At 34.2% G+C, this 24,296-nt stretch overlaps 1 protein-coding gene across 1 annotated transcript; it reads right to left on the bottom strand.

Annotated features, from left to right (window-relative positions):
• Positions 1-503: 503 nt before the first annotated feature.
• Positions 504-2,211, bottom strand: LOC107901841 (purine permease 21). The gene is made up of 2 exons (XM_016828002.2): positions 1,819-2,211; positions 504-1,738 (listed from the first exon to the last, which is right to left on the bottom strand). The coding sequence occupies exons 1-2, from the start codon at positions 1,853-1,855 to the stop codon at positions 660-662; spliced, it is 1,116 nt and encodes a 371-aa protein (XP_016683491.2). The 5' UTR covers positions 1,856-2,211; the 3' UTR covers positions 504-659.
• Between the last annotated feature and the right edge of the window lie 22,085 nt (positions 2,212-24,296).

The raw sequence follows: 24,296 nt of genomic DNA, 5'->3' as shown, positions 1-24,296 counted from the left end.
AAAGTAATTGAACATATAAAATACAAAAAAAAATCATATCACATGTCACAATTCACATGTCACATGTCACATGTCACATGTCGGTCATATATTGATTATTTTTGTTACCTCATAAAAAATGACATTGTTAGTATATTGGAGTAATTTATAAAACGTTTGACTAGTACCAAATCGAAAAAAAGAAGAGATTAGGTACAAATTAGGAAAAAAGTCAAGTTCAGGTATCAAATTGGACTACCAAAAAGATTAGGTATTAAATTAGGAAAAAATGTAAGTTTAGGTACCAAATTGGACAAAGAAAAGTTTAAGTATCAAATTAAAAAATATATCAAATTTAGATACCAAATATTATATTAAACCTTGAAATAAAAAAATATATCAAATTAATGTTATATTATGAAATAAATTAAAAAATATATTATGAAATAAAAGACTTGGGTTGAATTAAACTCAAAAACTTTGAAGTAAAAAGTATAGGCATAAATTAAAAAATATATTAAATTAAAAAATATATCAAATTAATGTTATATTATGAAATAAAAGACTTGGGTTGAATTAAACTCAAAAACTTTGAAGTAGAAAGTATAGGCATAAATACAAGAAATTTAACTTCTTAATCTAGGATTGATTACCCAATACTAACTTTTGACAAATTTGATTTAAAGTTTTCCAGTATCAGAGTTTCGATCATCAAGATAGTGCTGGTAAACATAGGACACAAATCCCCATATGGCCAACAACATGGAAATGACCTTAATTCCAGTCATTGGATCGTGGAAAAACACCATCGCAAACACTGGAACAATGGGTAGTCCCAACGTGCTGATCACATTTGAGAAAAGCGATGACGCTTCGAAGATCAAACCCACCGCACCAATCGAGAAAACTTGCCACCCTACAGCAATCCAAACCAAAACGTTAACGTATGCCGACTTACCCAGTTTAAACCCTTCCATTTCTTCGCCCAGACTCTTCCATTCCCCACTGGCGAAAAGACCCACACTGATCATCAAAGTTGCAGCCGATGACTGGTAGATTGTCATGTCCAACACTGCCTTAAATGTTTGTTTCTTGAGAATCTTTTGGAAACAAAGTTGTGTTAGAGACAACATCAATCCGTACCCTGCTGAAGCAGCCACCGTGCATACAAATCCGATCACATATTTGGCTCTGGGAACTTGTGTGGAACCTGAGGAATCGTTTTGGAATACGAGCAGGGTGGAAGAGATTGTGAGGAGGACCAAAGAGTTTATTATGAAAGGGGTGAACTTTTGTGAGTTAAAGAAGAAGGAAAACAAGGCATTGAAGGCTAATTGGGAAGCACAAATGAGTGAATAAGTGGAGACCGGGAGATACAAAAGACCAACTGAATACAACAAGCAACCGGCTGCCAAAAGTAGTCCAAGCCCAAAATACATGCCTGAAAGAACTAAAAGAGAGGGTGGGTTGGCTGTAATGTTGCTAGTGTGTGAAGATTTGTAGGATGGAAGGTAATATAAGGGAATGAGGATTGGGAAACCGACGACTTGAACAATGGTTGCTAGCCACTTGCTGTTTCCGCCTTTGTCATAGTACAATCTTCCCAGAAGTGTAGCCACTGACTGACCGGAAAGCAGAAAAAATGTATAGATTGTCATTAGTAGCCACCATTTGTAGGTTCTTTGTTGCGTGATTGTTGTTGACTGGTTTCCATTTGTTTGCTGCTCAACTGAATCTTCATTTAATTTCTCATCCTCAGCTGGTAAACAATCAAACACTCTACATGTTAATTTATAGTAGCTAACAAGCATGTATATCTATAGTGAAAAGGTGACTTACACAGGACCCGGAGTTGTATTTCTGGAGCTTCCCCCATGTTTCAAAGTGTAGAGTAGTTGAATGTTCAATCAAAGCTTAAAAGGAGGAGAAACAAAAGAAAAGAAAGCACATGGCAGTACTGGTAGTAGTGTAGCATATGAATCAGACATAAGATAAGAGGCAACTCTGGATTGCTTCAGGGACTGGGGACTCCACTTGCATTAAAAGTCCTACCAAGAAGAAGCTTGATCTTGGCTCTGGGTGGGTCCATTTTCATTTATTTTTTTTCTTCACCATTTAATTTCAACAACTTGCTCGAGAACTTCACTATCATCGCCCTGCCTCCTCTTGCATTTTCATGGTAAAGACAAAAATGAAAAAGAACTGCATTACCAAAACAAAAAAGAAAGCATTAACTCAACGACATTATTGTTTTCTTCTTTTGCCTTTAATTACGACACTATTATCTCTCTGGCGCTTAGCAGTTTATAATACATTATATTCTTCCTTTTTCTTTGTCTGGGTTTTATATTCCGATAAATAATAACACGAAATAAAATAAAAGTAATTATTTATAATGATATAATTATATTTAAATAAATTTATTTATATTTATGTATAAGTCTTTCTCTATTTTTAATGATAAAATGTGATGTTGGTTATTGTATAAACTATAGGCTTACATTACAAGTCTCTTAAATGTTGTGTCGTGGTTTCTTGCAAGGGCGGTGTGTTTTGCTTCTTTTGCTGGTAAGTTGGGGAGATAAATTATATCCTTTATAGCTTTCTTTTTTAAAGGTGCCTTTTTCTTTTTCAATCACATATAAAGACAATTACGTATAATTGATAATAGCAATAACAATACGATCTTAAAGTATAAGAAACATACATTATTAGTATTCAGTAAACAAACGTGCTTTCTAAGATTTTCTTTTATTTTGTTACAACCATTTTTATTGTTATTTATAAGCTTAATTTGTAAAATAATTAAATTAAGTTGTTATCACAAAATACAATCATTTGAGCTTTTAATAGAAAGTTAACCATCATCTAAGCTCTTGAAATATAATTTTCTATGAAATCCTTTGATAGACAGTTAAGTGTTCACGTAGAGATTGTTATAGAAGATTTAATTAATTTTTTAAATTTATTTAAGCCTACAAATTATTAAATCATATAACAAATTTAAGAAATTTAAAACTTATAAAAAAGGTGCTAAAAATATTTCAAAAATGGAAAAAATATATATATACAAAAATTATAAAAATATAGAAAAAGTACAAAATATAATATATTATTAGTATATTAAAAAAATATGAAAGAATTAGAAAATATTATAAAAAATTTAGAAACTATAGAAAAATAAAAATAAATGTAATAGCTATAACAAATTATCAAAATGATAAAAACTTAAAATTTATAAAGTTATATTGTTAGTTTGAACGTTTGATTTTTTTCTATTTCAATAATATTGAAATAATGAGGTTGAAGTGCGATTGTAATTAAACTTGTATGAAGTGTCAAGCAGGAGTAGAGCTAGAAAATTTTTTAAGGGGACCGAAATTAAATTTTAATTTTTACGATAATAAAAATACAATTTCACCATTTTAATAGTTTATATCTTTATCATTTTTAAAGGATTAAATCAAATTTTTATCATTTTTAGGGGGTCAAAGTGTAATTTTATCTTTATAAATCTAAAATTTTAAAAAAAATTGAAGGGCCTTCCATATTGCCAGCCCCTCTAGTTACGCCCCTTGTAACACCCCATACCCGGCCTAAACGACATGAGCTACATCAAATATTTGTCAAAATATAATTTCAAAGTGTTTCAAACCAAGGAATTTAACAAACATAGCTTTTACTTCGGAAATTATCGTTTAGAAAGTTAAATCTCTAGAAAATACTGAAATTAACTAATAGTAATAATATAGTTGATAAAAAGTGTGAACGAGTGCTCGATCCGCCAACCCGATCATGTTTGTGCGTTACCTGTAATTCAGTCAAGAAACAAAATGAATTAATAAATTCAATAAAGAAACAATAATATATTCAAACTGAGTTAAACTTAAACTAGTAAGGTCCCAAATTCATATTCGAAATCAGATACAAAAGATAATCTGTTTAATTTAGCAGATCTAAACAAATCGGTTAGATAACAAGTCAGCTCATTCCCAGATCCAGAACAGACGAAATTTTCCTACCCTCATCCACTACACACCATCTTCGACTAACCCACCACGCCAAATTGAATATTTAATACTTATCCAGCCCTACACACCACAAAGTATCAGTATAACACTTTTCGATAATTGCAGACTAGTTGCCAGATCAAATTATAGATACCGGTGGCTTAGCCACTGATTCAGAATAGAAAACTTCCTCCTTTACTTATTTCCCACCCAATGCAAATGCATATTTTAGATGACAAATAACAAGGATGCTTATATGATCATTCATATACAGTTTATGCTCATATAGTATATATATTTTTTATTAAAGATTTTCACGATCAATACCATTATAGAGATTCAGCATACAATCTTAGATCACAAAATATCAATTTATATGGTTTAATTCAGTTCATACGGACCCCAACAGAAGGCCTGCATTTGTTTCAAAAGACGTTTGTGGCTTAAGGAAAAATTCCAATTTTTAGTCTACACGCCCTAGATAGCTATCCCATGTGGCTCCACATAGCCTGGCACATGCCCATGCATCCGCCCGTGTGACCTTACTTTCCAAAATAGTGAGTCACACGACCTGGACACACACTCGTGTCCTTAGCCCGTGTGACACACACGGCTTGACACACGCTTATGTCCCCAACCCGTATGTCTCTAATTCGTGAATAGTGAGTTACATGGCCCGCCACATGGTCGTGTAGTGCACACAACCTACCACACGGCCGTGTGGCATCAACAACCATGCTTTTTAGCATCCAAAATTGATTTAGCATCCAACCATAAATTGATCAAACAACCAATAAACAACTAAAACGATGAAATTCACACAAATCAACACTTAACTAACTGTGTCAAAACTTTGACATGGAACTTCCAACGGAAATTGCCGCTTACCGATGAAACGACAAAATTAACCCAAAACAACACGAGGGGGATCACTACCTCCGGTATCTACGCTTAGAACAAAGGAAATCAAATAATCATTTAACCCAGAGTTCAAACAATTCAAGTCGAAACCAACTTTGACAGAAACAAATGAACAATCGTTTAATAGAATTTTTACAATTAACAATAGTTTATGCAAATAACATTTCAATCGACAACGGAGAAATGTATACTCACCGATTACCACACTGAACTCTAATAACAACCCAAAGTAAAGGAAAAGGAAAAAGAATAAGAAAAGAATAAGAAAGGAAAAAGACGGGTACAGAAGAAAAGCAAAAAGAAAGAAAAATAATTAAAATAATTAACTTTTTTTAAAAAAAACTAGCCAACTAAATTTGCAAGGCATCAAAAATACATCTCTCCTTCATTTCCGCAAAGACTCAAACACAAGATCGATAAGGGAACATATGCTTAACCACTAAACTAGCAGGCTCATTCTTGACACAGAATTACAAAGAATTAAACTTAAGTCGATAGATTAAGGATAAGGATTCAATCAAAATAAAATAGTAGGATCTTTCGAAAGGATGACTCAAACCCTTGACCTCGAACACATAAACGAAGCACTTAACCACAGATACAAACACTTAATTACGACAAAATTCTACATCCAACAATTAAATTTTTGGGGCGTTACAACTTTCTCCCCCTAAATGAAATTTTGTCCTTAAAATTACCTGACTCAAACAAATAAGGATCTTGCTAATGAATGGAATCTTTGAGTTCCCAAGTGACCTCCTTAGTGCCATGATTCCACCATAAAACCTTAACTAGAAGGACTGTTTTCTTCCTCAAGACCTTAACATCTCGTTCCAAAATCTGAACTGACTCTTTTTCGAAAGTTAAATCTGGTCGCACCTCAACTTCCTCAATAGAAACAATATGCGATGGATCGGACTGATACCGCCTTAATTTAAAAACGTGGAACACATCATGAATTCGATCTAGTTGAGGAGGTAATTCTAACTGATAAGAAATGGGTTCGATACGTTTCAAGATACGATAAGGTCCAATGAACATCGGGCTCAACTTGCCCTTGTGCCCAAACCGAAGAACCATTTTCCATAGAAAAACTTTTAGAAATACTCAGTAACCCATAGAATACTCAATATCTCACCTTTTCAAATTTTCATACGATTTCTATCGGTTGGAAACTACCTTGAGACGATCTTGGATCAACCGAACTGTATTCTCAATCTTGGATACTAACTTTGGACCTAGAATCTGATGTTCACCTAGCTTTGTCCAACATAGTGGGGTACAACACTTACGACCATATAGAGCCTCATAAGGTGCCATCTGTATGCTAGACTGGAAGTTGTTGTTGTACGCAAACTCAGCCAATGGTAGATAGTCCTCTCAACTACCTCAAAAATCGATTACACAACTCCGCACATATCTTCTAGAATTTGAATAACTTGCTCAGATTGTCCATTAATCTTAGGGTGATACGCCGTATTGTAATCTAATTGAGGGCCCAAAGCCTCGTGAAGCTTATTCCATAATTGAGAAGTAAAACGCGGATCCCTATCTGAGATGATCGAGACTGGAACCCCATGCAGTCTTACGATTTTAGAAACATAAAGCTTAGTCAACTTCTGTAATAAGTAACTGTCCTGATAGGTAAGAAATGAGTATATTTGGTTAATCGATGAACGATAACCTAAATTGAATCCTTCTTAGTGAGTGTCAAGGGCAACCCACTAACGAAGTCTAATGACACATGCTCCCACTTCCACGGGGGAATTTTAACCGACTGAAGTAAACCAGAAGGCAACTAGTGCTCGACCTTAACCTTTTGACACGTCATGCATTAAGATACCAATGTAGTCACCTCCCATTTCAGACCAGGTCACCAAAAGAGTTCTGGAGATCTTGATACATTTTATTCCCACTAGGATGCATAGCATAAGGGCTATTATGCGTCTACTATATAATTTATTACCTCAACTCAACGTCATTAGGCACACAAATCTAATCCCTGAAATACAGAACCCCGTCGTTGTTCAACCCAAAATTAGTAGTTTCACCCGATTCAATCAGACGCAAAGGATGAACCAAAGACTCATCACTCAACTGTTTAGCTCGAATCTGATCAACCCAAGTCGGTTTAACCTACACTCAGCTAATAGGATCCCATCATTGAACAAACTTAGACGAGTAAACATCACTCTCAGACCGGTCATCTCTCTCCAACTAAGAGCATCAGTCACCACATTGGCTTTGCCGGAATGATACTCTATTGTGCAGTCGTAATTCGTAAGAACCTCAACCCATCTATGCTGCCTAAGGTTTAACTCACTTTGAGTTAATGAATATTTAAGACTTTTGTGATATGTGTAAATGATACAATGCTCACCATACAAGTAATACCTCCAGATATTCGAAGCAAATATGATTGCAGCCAGCTCAAGATCATGTGTAGGATAGTTACCCTCGATCGACTTAAGATGCCGACATGCATACGTTATGACTTTACCATCTTGCATTAGAACACATCCCAGACCGAACTATAACAAGAGCTTGTGTCAAAATAGACTTGAGCTTTCTGAAACTCGACTACTATTTATCAGACCATACAAATAGAGTGTTCTTGCACAATAACTTAGTCAGATGGGATGTAATCAGATAAAACCCCTCGACAAACCTCAGATAATACCCTTCCAAGCCCAGAAAGCTCTGAAGTTCAAACACATTCTTCGGTTGTTTCCACTCGACCATAGCCTCAATTTTCTTGGTATCAACATGGATCACTTTGGTAGTCATAACATGTCCCAAAAAGGAAACCTCCTATAACCAAAACTCACACTTACTAAACTTAACATATAATTGTTTTTCATAGAGTGTTTGTAGAATAATACGAAGTTGCTCGTCGTGCCTAAACTCAATCTTCGAATAAATCAGAATATCGTCTATAAAAACTACAAAAAACTGATCCAAATATGACTGAAATACTCGATTCATCAAGTCCATAAATGCGACTGGAGTGTTCGTTAAACAAAATTGTAATAGCCCATTTTTAGTGAAATCAGAACAGTAGTTTCGAGACCACAAATTCAATATGTGAATAAATATTTTATTATTATTATTTTAATGCCTACAGTATGTTAGTAATATTGTATTAAAATTTCGTTAGGAAATTTTACTATTTGCATGCTTAATTCGATAAAAGGACTAAATTGAAAAAAATGCTAAAGGAGAGTTCTAGTAGCTAAATGTATCAAATGACTATTGAAGTTTAATTTAAGAGTCCTTATGTGGTAATTATACCATTAATGAAGTTAGTGGATGTATATGGTTTGGTATTAATGAAATTTTGATGTTAGTTAAAGGTTAAATAAGTAAATTAGTAATAAAATTAAAATTAAGTAAAACAAATGATATTTTCTATTCATTCATTTTCTCCACCAATTTTTCTAAGGAGAATATCACCATTTAGGTTTCTTGAACATTCGATCATCTTCTCCTCTTGCATGTAAGCATTTTTCATCTTGTTTTTAATGATTTTTATGTTTTTGGAGTCGTTGTAGCTTATTCTAGTTAGCCTAGGGACTAATTTGTAAAACTGTTAAAAGATTTAAGTTTTGCCATGAATGAATCCATGTTATTTGTGAAGTTTTATGGTAGAAAATGAAACCCTATTTTGAGATAAACAACTTTTGTTAAGTGATTTTTGATAAATTTGTCAAATAGAGATTTAATTATAAAATGCGAAATATTCATGGTGTAATTTGTGAAATAATGAAATGTATGGGCTTCTATGAGATTGTATGAAATTTGGTTAGGCTTGGGTAAGGGTGAAATTGCATGAATTTTATTTTACGAGCTTAAAGACTAAATTGTAAAGAAATCAAAACATTAGGGGCAAAAGGGTAATGTTGCAAAAAAGTGAATTTGGATTGAATTGAATAGAATGGTTATTAAATTGATTGAATTTATTCATTTAGATCAAGATAGACCTCGTACGACTTTAGATAGAGGTAAAGAAAAAGCTCTGGATTAACCGACTCCATTTCTACGTTTTATCGTCGAGGTAAGTTCGTATGTTTAAATAATGTTTTAAATTATATTTTAGATGCTATTATTTTATAATATCAAATTGTGTCTCAGTGGAAAAGTCCAACGGCGTTTCGATGATCATCGATCAATGACAAGGGATAGTTTCAACTATCAAATTATGAAAAGGGATGGTGACGACCATCAAAATATGAAAAGGGATAGCTTCAGCAATCGAGCTATGAAAAGGGATGGTGACAATCATCATGATTTTACTTCGTTTGAGCTTTGGTAAGAATTATCGATGCAATTTACCTTATTACTATGAAAGGTAGAAAGTATGTGTTATCCATGGCAATGAAAAGTATGAATTCATATGATTTAAGTTTATGAATCATTTATTCTTATGTTGGATAGATACATATGTACTTTTAAGATTATGGAATTTGTTGACAAGCATAGATTATATATATTATGAACTTACTAAGCATAACATGCTTACCTTGTGTTCATTTTCTATGTTTTGTAGTTAATCAGAAGCTCGTTCAGGTTGGAAAGTCATTGGAGATCTATCACACTATCTATAGGCTATATTGGTAGATTTTGACATCTTTAAGTCTTGGTTATAATGACATGTATAGGTATTTTGTTTTTGAATGAAATGGCCATTAGACTTGGCTTGTAAATATGGTATCCTCGGTGAATCATTTGGTTGTTATGTTGACATGTATATATGGTTTTATAATTTTTAACATTTTGGTATCTGGTACTTGAATGGTGTGTGTTGGAATGGTCAATTGAATACATTTTATGAATGCCTATTTTGGTATATTTGAATGTAGCAAATATGGTGTGAAATGGTATGGAATTTAGGTTGCAGATGTTAAGTTGTTAATGACTAGATTATGCTCGTACGTGGATATGTTTACTGTCACAGATGACAGTTAACAATGATGCTTATAAGGTCATTCATATACATTTTATGCTTATAGAATATATCTATTTCATTAATGATTTTCACGATCAATACCATTATAGAGATTTAGTATACAGTCTCAGATCATAAAATAACAATTTATACTGTTTAATTCAGTTCATACGGACCCCCACAGAAGGCCTACATTCGTTTCAAACGATGTTGTGGCCCAATGGAGAAATTCTTATTTTTATTCCACACACTCGTGGGGCTCCACACGACCTGGCATACACTCGTGTGTCTACCCGTGTGACCTTACTTTCCAAAATAGTAAGTTACATGGCTATACACACATTCGTGTTTGCTGCCCTTGTGGTCCTAATTTATAAACAATGAATAAAAATCAAAATTTACATCGTTGCCGAGGATAAAACCCAGATTGCTTGCGTGTTAAAATAATTAACTTCCAAAAAACTAGCCAATTAAATCTTCAAGGCAACAAAAATATGTCTCCATTTTGTTTCCATAGAGACTTGAACACAAGATCGGTAAGGGAACAGATGCTTGACCACTAAACCAATAGGCTCATTATTGACACAGAATTACACAAAATTAAACTTAAGTCGGTAGATCAGGGGTAGGGATTCAGTCAAAATAAAATAGCAGGATCTTTCAAAAGAACGATTCAAACCCTTGACCTTGAACACATAAACGAAGCACTTAACCATGGATACAAAGACTTAATGATAACAAAATTCTACAGCCAACCATCAAAATTTTTGGACGTTACACCCTTGGTGTCAAGTGAGGGTTTAAGTAACAATGAGTTTAGTGTTTGGTGGGTTAAGGTGAGTCTGACATCCAAAAACCGAGTTAGTAGGATCGAAGTAGTAGATTGAGTATTTGAGTCGGGTACCAAAAACTAAGATCATAATAAATAATTAAATAAAATATTAAAATAAAAATCAGAATTAAAAAATAATTAAAATATTAAAATTTGTTTTTTAGGAATTAATTAAGTTAAAACAGAATTAAATACGAGCTTGAATTTGAAAGTAATGAGTTCTAAATTGAATTAGGGTTGATTTGAAGAAGGGAAGAAATAGGAAGGGGACAAAAAGGCAATAGCCCAATTTTTAAAAACTGATTGGCTATATGAACACCCAACCGTATCTTCATCTGATTTCTTATTCAAAAAAAAAATTCTCAAATTTAAATTTGATATTTTCTCTCGAAATTAACTCATCCTTAGTGATTTTCTAGCTATCTAAACACCTCAGCACCTTCTAATTTAAAGAAAAATCATTAAATCCTCATTAAATTCATCATTATCCTTTTCATGTTCAACTTCAAATTTAGCTCCAAGTTTTCTTCAAATTGAGGTAATGTCTTGACTTATTGTGACTAAATTAACCTTTTTTTCTAATTTGGAATTTAATCGAGTGTGTTGAGAGTTTTTAACATTTAAAGTTTTTTAATCAAATCTTGGTTCAACAATAGTGAAATCTGAAGTAACAGGTAAACTTACTATTTTTGATTGATTTCTAACGTATTTTGAACCAAATAGAAGGTATTTGAACTTAATTTTATAGATCGGTATCCAATTTTAATGAATTTTTAGTTTTCTCATTTTGTGTGTTCATACAAACTTGATTTTTTAGAAATTTAAAATTCGTGAGAATAGGTAAAATTAAAGGTTTATATTTGTAATAATAGGTTAATAGGATGCTTAGAAACTTAATTAAGGTTTAGGAATAAAAATCGAGTGAGGAAACTTCACATTTTGGCAAAATAGGTTGATTTTTGGTAAGAGAAAGTTTGCTTAGAGTGGTGATTTTGCTGTTGTTTGTTTGAGTTTAAGGTTGTTAATAATGTGTTTTTAATGTATTTAGTGTGTATGCAATGTGCCACACTCGTTGGGAGCTTCCACGAGCAAGGTGAAAGAGAAAGAAAAGCTTATTTGAGATCGTTGTACGAAAGGTGTCAACTAGGTGAGTGATTCAAATTGTAGCTCTTAGGTATGATTCCTAAGGTTGAATGGGGGCTTAGGTTGGTTTAAACACCTAATCTAAGAATAAGAGAACCTTAAACTATATCCTATTACATATGATGCTTGTATGTGAGGTTGTGAAAAATCATGTGAAATTTTTAAGGAAGTGATAAGTGAATATGACAGTGTTTGTTAAGTGAATTGCTAAATTTTTGCAAACTATTATGTTTTAGAGTGATTTTGGCTCTTCTGAGCAAGCGTGTTAGCACTTGAGAGTGCATATAATGAATTGTGAAAGTGTTATTAACAAGTGAATATGTGTATAAAACGATATGTAAATGTGTGTTTAAGTGGATATGTTCGCATTTTGAACACTTGGAACTTTTAGATATCATTGGCATGCCATAAGATAGTGAGTACTCACCTTTATTATTTATGATGGGGCGTTGTGGCTTGATGATAACGATGGAGGGATAAGGGAAAGTATAGCATAACTCTATTCACCAAAGATGGCGTAGAGGGTTTGGAAAGTAGAGTCATATGGAGTGTTTAGAGATCTGCTTATCCAGTGCAATACTGATGATATATATGCTCCTTGTCACATTATGCCAATATATCATTATGAGTGTAATGAGATATCTTTAGTGCTATACCATGATTTCTTGACTTAGTGTGCTATCTTCAACTATGTATTTTATGCCTAATGGTTGCAAACCATGAGCACTCACTGAGCTTGTAAAAAGCTCACACTCCCTTATGTTTATTTTGCAGAAAAATAACTTGTGTGAGGAGGGGGTAGTGTGCTAGTGGTGATCCAAAGTAAGGTATTTTTTGAGTAGGTGACTTGGTTTGAATTTGTAAATAATAGAGGCAATGTGGGACTCATCCATAGAAGGAATTAGACTTTGTTTTGTTTGGATTGTAATCAGACGTTACGGACTATTTAATTGGTTTTTGGGACTTTGGATTGTTTTAGAATGTCACTTAAAATGTTTGAACGAGTATTCATGTTAATGGATGGTATGTATGGTAAATTGGTTGTGGATTTGTAAATGCATGCTAGTATAGATAATTGGATGAAGTGTTAAATCGTGTTTTTGTATGTTTTAATGATTGTAAGCATGTTTTTGTATTCTATGTATGCTATATAATATGTTAGATTAAGGAAATTTGGCATGTTTTGTGGTCATGGCAATTTAGTCTTGACTTTTATACTAAGTAATCGAAGCCCTTAAAAATAATAAAATGTTTCAAAAATTTGCATGACCAAGTTTTGTAAGATCAATTTTATAATTTTACTATCAATTTTATAAAAATATATTTTTTTTGGAAAATTTTCAAAATTACGATTTAGTCATTAACCTTCGTTTTTAAAATTAAATGAGTTTTACTTATCGGTTCTAGTTTTTTCTTCCAATTAATGTTTTAAGTAATATTTCATAGCATGTATGCATATTTAAATTTGTGGTTTTAGGAATGTTTCGTTTATTGTATGTAAAAAGACATTTTTACCCTTGAATGCCATTTTCATGATTTTGTTAGAAAAGCATGATTTTAGGGCTTGCTTGTTTAATTTCATTTATTTATTGATAATTAAGCGTGTACCTATACAGTGTGAATGGAGATTTCTGTGGTATGTTTTGGTGGTTGATGAGGAGAGTCATACAAGTGGCTAATATGACATGCTGGATTTGGGTTAGACCCTCTCGGCCGGGTTTGGGATTCTCTATTTTGTGGTATCAGAGCTAGGTTGGTAAAAACTAGGTTTGCCAAGTTTGGCGACACTTGGACCAAGGTTTATTAACTCTCAAGTTTAAAATATTTTGAAAAAAAATATTAATAAGCCTTCATTTTAAACATGCCTTCGAATTTTACAATTTTTTAGTTTGATCTCCCATCACTCATTAGGATTTTAATTTGATTGATTTGAAGTTTAGAATTCGATCTCCTTCCTCAATTATTCACTTGCATCAAATAATAATTGTATCAAGATTTTTAATTTTTTTAATTTATCATTTTTATATTTGAGTTATTTCAAATTTGTGAGTTTGGATTTAGATTATTTCAAGTTTTTATTGGATCATTATGATTTTCGATCTTTTCAAATTTAAATTATTTTGAGCAAGTCCCAACCCCCCTAAAATAGAAAATTTATAAAATTTTAAATTAATAAAGGTAAAATTACACTTTGGCCCTCCCAAAAATGATATAAATTTGATTTAATCCTTTAAAAATTGTAAAGATATATGCTATTAAAATGGTGAAATTGTATTTCTACTATTGTAAAAAATACAATTTAATTTTGACCCCCAAAAAAATTTATGCCTTTGCCCCTAATTTTGAGTCTAAGTTAAAAGAATTCAAAAGTTTTCATTTAAGTGACTAGACTGTTAAAATTATTGTTGTATGGCCTTCTTTGTCCATGCCGTCTGTACCAATCGAAAGGTCTCATCTCCCTTCTCTTCTACAGTTTATTTTTTTCCGTAAAATAACTTTTAACGTCACAAATATTCAAACCAAAATCCAAAAACTTTCTTTTTTAATCTTCGACACTGGCCGTTAGATCAACTTGGATCTAAAGTATGTTATACTCATTGATGATACTAATTCACTGTATCAATCATCGAATCGCCGTTTGGAGCTTGTTAGCCGGACTTTAAAAAAATATTTGTTGTGGTTGGGTTGGAGTAGGGTGGTGACTTTTTCCCAGTATGAGGGGGGATGAGATCTCCCTCTTAGCAAAAAAACTGGTACAATTGACGGTAAAAAGTTCTTTGGTCATGCTGAATGGTAATTTGTCATTATTATGCTCTGTGTGGACGAGGAAATCGTATAACCTAGATAGTTTTCGTGCACAATTAAGGAGTATATGGAAAACTAGGAGAAAATTTGAAATCCAAGTAGTCAAGCAGAACCTGTTTTAGATCTCGTTTGAGGAAGAGAATGACTTGGAGATGATCATGGAGGGGAGACCATGGCTATTTAGAATACAGTTGATTATATTTGACAGATTGAAGGAGGCAACAAAAATAAGAAATATGAAATTAATTTTCTCCTCGTTTTGGCTTAAAATTGGTCCTTGTCCACCAGAGTGTGAAAAGAAAGATTTGATACATGTAATAGGTTCCACTTTTGGAGGAGTGTTGTGATCAGAGATAAAAAGTGATGTTTTTCGTTGAAAGTTCAGCTGGATGTCCAAAAACCATTGCGGAGGGGAATTTTTATTGCAACTAGCAATCAAGAGAAAGTTTGGCTCCCCTTTCAGTATGAAAACCTACCGAATTCTTGTTTCGGATGTGGTCGTATGGGTCATGTTACAAAAGATTGTACTAAGATCTCAAATTTAGGGGTAGAGAAGTTGGAAGACGACCTTCCTTATTGGCACTAAAAGCTTAATCTAATTTAGTAGGTAAAGAGAGTCTACAGTTTGGTTTCTCAGTTAAAAAATCCAGAAAACAATGCTTAATACTAAGAAGAATGAAGGAAGGGGCACATTGGGGGTTAAATTTCAAAAAGACATCATTTTGAGTAAGGAGCTGATAACGATTCATTATGGGGAGGAGAGTCTACAGAAGGTAGAATTTTTGATAGATCTGCGATCTATGAAATTGTTTTGTAGTTCAGAGGAAATTAAGACATATAGTCAATGTTGTTATGTGAAAATTGATTTCGTAAGTACTAATTTTCATGTCTCAAACTTGAGGATTGAATAGTCTTGGGGGAAGATAAGAACATGAATGAGGTGAATGTAGCAACAACAGAAAAAGTCAAAAAGCACAAAATACTGAACTGGAAGAGATTGAGAAGGACTGTGCAGATTGATGATGTACAAATGGAAAGCATGACATGTAAGAGGAAGGATTTTTTAGCTACAGAGGATGAAACTGAGAACTGCGCTAGTTGTGAAGATAATCATAAAAGGGGGTGATTTGATGACGATGGTCTTGATTATCAAGCTCTGAAGGCCTCTTAGGAACAACTGGTTTTTTTCTCAAATAGGATCAACGATTGCCAATAGGCAAGCTGATCGGACTCAATGAAAACCATAAGTTGGAATGTCCGAGGATTGTGGAGTTTTCGGGCAATAAGAAGGCTTTGGTGCATGATGAAGCAACATAATCCTCAAATGGTCTTCTTCATGGAAGCAAAAGTTAATGGTAAACGTATGGATAGGATTAGGAGAAGCTGTGGATTTATTAATGGGTTTGATATTGAGGCAGAAGGTTCGCAGGGTGGGCTTTCATTGGCCCTGGAAAAGAGATATTCGTGTTACAATTATTAGCTATTCTAAAAATCATATTGATGCTCTGGTTAAAGAAGATCAAGTTGACAGGGAATAGTGTTTCATAGGGTTTTATGGAGCACTTATTGCTACTAAAAGGTGTAGTACTTGGAACTTACTTCGAAAATTGGGAAGGACTTAGACTCATCTTTGGTTAGTTTCTCAGGATTTTAATGAAATTTTGTACTCATTCGAGATGAAAGGAGGGGTGCCAAGAGATAAAAAGAGAATGGAGGCTTTTCGAATAGTTATTGATGAGTGTCGACTTTTAGATGTGAGATTCTTTGGGTTGTGGTTCACATGGGAAAAAGGGGTTGCAAACACAGAATGGTTTTCGACTTTTCCATATGCTCATATTCAACACTTACCCTACTCACATTTAGATCATTGTCCTTTGCTCATTCATACAGAGCAGGGGCATATAGAGATAAAGAAGGCTCCCCTTCGGTTTGAGGCATGATGGCCTTTTGGAGAATCATTTGAGAGGATGATTAAGGATATTTAGGGATCATCTTTGGGGATAGCACTGGCTAAACTTGAAAGCTTAAGGCAGGGGTTGATTCAATGTGCAATTAAAATTCATAAAGGAAGGGTAGGGCTCAAAAAGACTTAAGTAGGAAATTAGAGAGTTTGTTAAAGGAAGATAGGAACGATGAGAACTTGGCTGAAATAAGTGACACAAAGTTTCATCTCAATTTTGAAATTGATAAAGACAAGGCCTATTGGGAGCAAAGAGCGTGTGCTAATTGGTTGAAATTGGGGGATAGAAACATGACATTTTTCATAATTGTGATACTCAACATAATAGGGCTAATATTAAAAGAAGCTTGTGGAACGAGGATGGGAAAGAAGTTAGTGAAGTGGAAGAGATGGAGATGATAGCTAAGCGCTTTTTTCAAGAGTTGTTCACAATAGGAGGGGTAAGCAATATATAATCGGTCTTGCAAGAAATTGAGAATTGCATTACTGAGGAAGCAAATATGCTGCTTACAATGAAGTACACTACTGAAGAAACATGGGTAGCATTGAAAGGAATGGGCCTTACAAAGGTGCCCAATAATGACATCTTTCCAGCGATTTTCTTTCAGAAATGTTGGCAAATTGTCAGTACTAAGGTAACTTCTTTTTGTTTGGAAATCTTAAATGAGGGTACAAATTTGGAACTTTTAAATGTCACTAATATTGTGTTGATTCCCAAAACCTCACATACTACGGAAATGGAAAATTGTAGACCTATTAGCCTATGCAATGTTCTTCATAAAGTGATAGCTAAGGTGGTGGCCAATAGATTTCAGCATGTTTTGGAAGCATGTATTGATAGTGCACAGAGTGCCTTTCTACCAGGACGTTTAATTACTAATAATGTGCTCATGGCCTATGAAATCATGTATACATTGAAGAATAAAGGAATTGGATTAAAAGGACACATGGCACTCAAGTTTGATATGAACAAGGCATATGACAGGGTGGAATGTATTTCTTAAAGCTTATGATGGAGCGAATGGGTTTTGTGCAATCTTGGGTGGATTTTATTATGAAGTGTCTTACATTGGGCTCCTATTCGATCATCTTAAATGGGGGCAAAAGAGAACGTTTTAAACCAATCAGAAGGCTTCGTCAAGGGGATCTGCTTAACCCCTTTCTTTTTCTGATTTGCAGTGAAGGACTTTCATCCCTTATGCGTTCGATATTGAGAAGGGGGAGATTAAAGGGGCAAAAGCAAGCAAGAGAGGCCCACAGATTTCTCATCTCCTCTTTACGGATGACTACAATTTATTTGGTGAGACAATGGCCTTGGGTGCTTAGAAGATAAAGGGAATTCTAAATATGAATGAGTTGTGTTCTGGTTAGTGTGTGAACTTTGAAACCTCCACAGTATTTTTTAGTACTAATACTATGGAGGCTGATAGACAGTTAATTACCGAATTGTTAGGGGTGAGGAGCTCGAATGATGTTGAGAAATATCTTGGTCTCCCTAATTTGGTAGGTAAGAAAAAGAAGGCCTCCTTTCAAAGTCTAAAGGTTCTTGTCACAAGGGGGTAAGGAAGTCTTTATTAAATTGGTTTTGTAAGGGATTCCTACATATTCCATGATGTGCTTTCTATTACCAAAAACTTTATGTGGAGAATGGAAAGCTATAATAGCTAGGTATTGGTGGTAGAAAGGCCTTGGGCACAAAGGAATTCATTGTTGTGGCTGGGATAAAATGTGCGAACTAAAACAGGAAGGTGGTTTGGGTTTTAGGAACTTGGCGAAATTTAATGTGGCCTTACTTGCTAAACAAGGATGGCGTCTTATTGCTCAGCCTGGCTCATTATTGGCACATATTCTAAAAGCAAAATACTACCCCTCTACTAATTTCTTACAGGCAGAGTTATGGTGCACACCATCGTACACTTAGGAAAGTATTTAGGTGGTAAAAGGTCTCCTTAACGACGACCTGGGTTGGAGGGTTGGTACGGGGGAAAGCATTTTAATCGACAAAGATATGTGGCTGCCTGGGGTAGAAAATTACATATTACATTATCAAATTAAGAATGCAAACTTATCTACTGTTGCATTCTTAATTGATAGTGCTAATAGAGTATGGAGGAGGAGCTTATTTGCAATACCTTCGAGATGAACGATGCAGACAGAATCTTGCAGGTTCCATTTGCGAGGGATGAACATGCTGACATGGTAATATGGCACGATGAGCCCTCGGGTATGTTCTCGGTAAGAAGTGCCTATAAACTATTACAGACCCAGAACACTACTCCTAGATTTAATGATTTACAGATTAAAAAAATACAATTCTACAAACAACTATGGGATCTACAACTCTCCAATAAAATTAAGATATTGATCTAGAGAGTGTCTTGGAATTTCATCCCCATGATGGTCAACTTATATGTCAAACGATTAACCCAATGCAACAAATGCCCCAGATGTAAAGTGGGATTGAGACCCTATGGCATGTCTTTGGCGAATGTCTTATATTAGTAGAAATATGCCAAATCTTAAACTTTGAATGGATAATTCTAAGGCAACAGATGGACTGTTTTGAATGGCTTACCTGGATATTTAGAAGTTACACGGAGTCCCAACAATGCTTGTTTGGTTGTGGATTATGGTCGACTTGGTTAGACAAAAATAGGAACCTGCATGAAGGGAAAACTCACTCAGGAATAGGAGTAGCTAATTTCACCAAAAACTAAGTTCGTGAACTTGATTGTTTGATAGAGAGAAAGACTACCTTTGTGGGAAAGAAGGAGAATTGGAAACGACCTAAATGTCAGTCTATTAAAATCAATTTTGATGCTTTGTTCGATTGCTTGGGTCTTAAGTCGACTTCGAGAATTGTGGCACGAAATGCAAACGAAAAAGTTTTGGCCTCTAACTCCCGTTTGCACATGACGGTTGGCACGACCTTTGATGTAAAAGCCCTCACCTGTTTCGAAGTTGTGCTCACAGGGATCGACTTGGGTTTAACAAATGTAATAGTAGAAGGGGATTCCAGATCCATCATTAACAAATGCAACAAAATATTAGTGGATAAATCATAAATTAGCGCGCACAATAGAAACATTCAGAAGGAAAAAGAAAGTTTTCGGTCATTAGTTTTTCATTTTGTTTCCAAGTCAGCTAACCAGTTAGCCCATCACCTATCCACGATGGATCTAAAGAAGAAAGAAACAATTTACCTGATGGGAGGTATTCCTAGATATGCTTAATGACAATTAGAGATGAAACGACCAAAAGAACTAGATTGATGAAAGGAGAAGGCGAAATAGTGAACTGGGAGATAAGAGGCCCCTTTTCTCTAATTTGGTCACAAAACTCTCAGGCTTCTGGATCTGACCAAATGAAAAGAAAATATTGAAAAGAGGAAAGTTGGAGACATATCATTAATTACAGATTGGGATTATCTAGGCATTTATTTTATTTTATTTTTAGATTTTTTTGTTTAGGTTTTGATGTTTAGGCTCCAGTGCTGGTCTTTAGGTCAATTGTCTTTAACTTTGTTGGGATTTTTCTTTTGTTTGGGTTTTTTTTTACTTCAATAAAAGTATCCCAGTTTGATTTTGAAAAAAAAACCTAAACCAATAAAAAATATGGTTAATCTTGTTTTACTATTATTTTTAATTTTCCCACATTTTCTTAAGGAAATCACATTAGCATGTTCATGATAACGTAGCTCTTACGGGAAAGTTAGATTCCAAGAAAAGTAAATAAAATTTAACATACCAAATGTTACTTTCCAGCTGATTAAATTCTCAGAAAAGTGATGCTTTCCATTATACCAAACGCTACCTTATTGTACTTTTCATAAAATAAAAAAATCAAATAATATATTCTATTCTTTTACAAATTTAAAAATTGCAAAACATGTTTAAAAAATTCACAAATTTCTTAATCAAATCATATATTGCACACATGCACATATTCTATAACAAGGTTTTACTAATATTGTTGGCATGGATGACACGGACTCAATAGTTAACCTTTTTTTTTAACTCAGTTAATTAAAACAATCTATGATATATATTGTGTGCCATAATACATAAAAGTAAATAATTTTAGTATGAAGTGATTTAATATATTTTTATCAACAAATATCATTGACTTGTTCATCCCACAATGATAAAAACTAATTAATAACTATATATATATTATAAATAAAACAAAAGATTACATAGAAATATTCATAAATGAGTTATCAAGAGTGTTTTCTTCTTTCAAGATCTCTTTCATCTCCAATAGGGGTTTCTCAAACATATACAAAGCTTTATCACTTGATAGAGCCAATTTTGCTAAAATGTCTGCTATCCGATTAGTCTCACTGGGGACATATCTCAAAGACCACTTTCCTTCAAAGGCAAGAATTTGTTGAATCCTCCTTATTAGAGAGATTTTTGGACCTTCAATCTTTCTATCACTAATAGAAATAACATTCTCGAGGTTATTGGACTAAATGATGACCTCATCATAACCTTGTTTCAAAAGAATAAGTAAGCCATCCAAAATTACCCAAAGCTCAGCAACCAAGAATGAACATTTTCCTAGGAAGCGGTTGTAGCCAAAAATCCAAGTCCCTTTCCCATCACGAATTACTCCACTTGCAGTAGAAAAACTAAAACTGGAGTGAACAACACCATCAATATTAAGATAAACACACATACTTGACTTCGGACGATCGGAGCTCTGCTGCGTACTAATCTCCAAAGCTTCATTGTGGGTAGAAATAAAATGTTTCGCCCATTTATAGCTTTTCCTTGGAAGATGAAAAAGTTACAGTTTTTCAAATGCGCCATAGGATTAACCCGAAGAAACAGGTCTAAGCTGATTCGCTTAAGTTATTTGTTGTATAGACCTGCAAATTCGAGAATAACCACTCCAAAATATTACCAAGAAAAAAACATCCAATATGATGGGGGGAATGATCTGATGCCAAATTTTCTTTGCATAGGAACAATCCCTAAGGACATGTAAAATATCCTTAGTAATATGACCACAAAGATGACACGACTCATCCTGCACAATACCCCTCCAAACCTTTTCAAAATTTGTTAAGAACCTTTTTTTAAGGATTAACCAGATGAACTATCGAACATGTTGAGGGGAAAGTATTTTTCAAACCGTATTCCAATTACTATCCTTTAGATTCCAAGATTCTTCCTTAAGCATCTAATAAGCGCTTCTAACAGAGAAAACACAATTCGTAGTCCTAGACCAAGAAAGAGAGTCTGGGCTTGCTAATTCCAAAGCAGGTGGGTCGCTAATGATACGTTGGATGACCTCTTCTGGCAACTAAACTCGGAATAAATCAAGATTCCATGCATCATTCCCCAAAACCATCTCATGAACTTTGCATTCAGTAGATATATTTGCATAGCCCGAAATATACTTAATAAGATGTCCCACATTAGGAACCCAGTTATCTTCCCAACATCAAACGGACCGTCCATCTCCAATAGACTAGATCATATTATTACACAATAAAGGCTAAACCTTCGCAACCACTTTCCACGTGAAGGAACATCTACTCCTCAGAATGCAATCCGATATGCCCGCCTGGATACCATACTTAGCGCTAAGAACCTTAACCATAAGGCTTCAATCTTAATGACTAGGCTATAACCAATTTTTATCATGAAGCCTTTATTTTGATATCCCAATCTCCTAATCATGAGGCCTCCAAGTGATCTCGGCTAACAAATATTATCCCACCCAACTAAGGTCATTTTCCTCTTTCCATCAGAAGCACCCTAGATGAACTGTCTTGCCATCTATTTGATTGAGTCACAAATACCTTTAAGAACCAAAGTCGATTACGTAAGGTAGCTTGGAATAGTTAACAGAACAGTCTGTGCTAAAGTAACCCTCCCTACAAAAGAGTGTTTTTAGCCTCACAACTGAAAGATGATTATGAACTCTCTCTATTAGAAAATATAATGTGCTATTAGTAACTCTCTTATGAAAAAGTGGAACTCCTAGATAATGTCCCAAGTCATTGACTTCCTGAAAGCCTAGGAAATTTTTGATATCCTTCCTTACATTATCCTTAACACCAGTAAAAAAGAACATGTTGGTTTTGCTCGCATTAACCTTATGTCCAGAGAGCTCACAAAAATTCCCCTGAAACTATTTGAAAAGACAGCTATGCTTCAAATCAGCTTTGCTAAAAATAACAAGATTATCTACAAAAAAACAAATGTGAGAAATTTGGTCATGTGTGTGATAACTGAATAGGACACCACTCTCCCAACGAGATAGCTATATGGAAGCAATGCCTCAACCATTCCATGCAAAGGATGAAAAGATACGGAGAAAGTGGGCAACCTTGATGAATTCCACTTATTGGATTGAATTTTAAAGTTGGAACTCCATTCCACAAAACTTGCATGGTAGATGTCAAAATAGCATCATAATAACTTGCACTAAGTAACAAGAAATACTTGTAGCTTTGAGAGAAGCGTCTACAAAATCCCATCTGACTCTATCATAAGCATTCTCCAAGTTGATCTTGATTGCCATCTATTGGAGGTTCTTCTTAGTTCTCTTCGAGTGTAATACTTCCTGTGTAATGATAACATTATCAATGATGCTTTTCCCTGCTATGAATCCAACTTATTCTTGGCCTATGATTTTTGGAAAAATGCTCTTAAACCTATTCGCAATGACCTTCATCACCAGCTTATACAACATAGAACAAAGTCTAATGGGTCTGAATTGACAGAAGTTTTCAGGATTCAAAATTTTATGGATTAAAACAATGAGAACGTTATTAAACTCTAAATCTATATTCCCACCATCGAAAACCTTTTTGACCCACTCATAGATGGCTCCTCCTAAATTATCCCACTGATTAACATTGCTTAGAAACCATCACTATATGGAGTTCTCAAAGGTTCCATGTCAAAAAGAGCAATCTTAATTTCCTCATTTGAAACAGTTTTCCCAAAAAATTAATGTCTTCTAAAATGAGACCCAGAAGGCGCTTAAGGGTAAGTTCCCCAAAAGACCTAGAGTCTCCCCATAAAGATTCTAAAAGAAATTGATTGTTTCAGCTTTAAGGACTTCTGGTTTAAATATCCACTCCTCATTGGAGTTACACAAGGCAGTAAATTTGTTAAAGTTCCTTCTTTGGATTGTCAGCCTGTGAAAATATTTTGTGTTACGATCTCCCAACTTTAACCACTCGTACCTAGATTTTTGTTTCCAAAGCATCTCATCATGATGAAGAATTTTCTCAAGCTCCTCTCGAACCTTCAATTCACGCTGAAGAAGATAATTAGATCCAAATAAGTCCATAACTAGTTGTAAGTTAGAGAACTTGTGTAGTAACTGTCTCTTCTGGTGATTTATGTTGCCGTAAACACATTTGTTCCAATTTTGAGCTTATCAATAAACCCGATAATCGTGCTACTCATGTCACCATCAAAGCTCCAATTATCCCTCACAAAATCAGAAAAACTCAGATGAAACATCCAACCAACTAAAAATTGAAAAAGGATAATCATTCGAGGAATTGGGAACATAAAAAAAATTAGAAGCAACGGCCTATGGTCAGATTTAATTCTTGGGAGGTGAGTTACCAAGCAATTCGAGAAATTCTCCATCCAAGCTACATTCTCCACGACCCTAACCAGTCTCTCAAAAAGATTACCTTGATGCTATATAAATGTAGGACCCTAAAAA

This window comes from Gossypium hirsutum, chromosome D06 (assembly GCF_007990345.1).
Source record: "Gossypium hirsutum isolate 1008001.06 chromosome D06, Gossypium_hirsutum_v2.1, whole genome shotgun sequence".
In the NCBI taxonomy this organism is placed as follows: Eukaryota; Viridiplantae; Streptophyta; class Magnoliopsida; order Malvales; family Malvaceae; genus Gossypium; species Gossypium hirsutum.
This window is presented reverse-complemented; position numbering and strand designations above follow the sequence as displayed.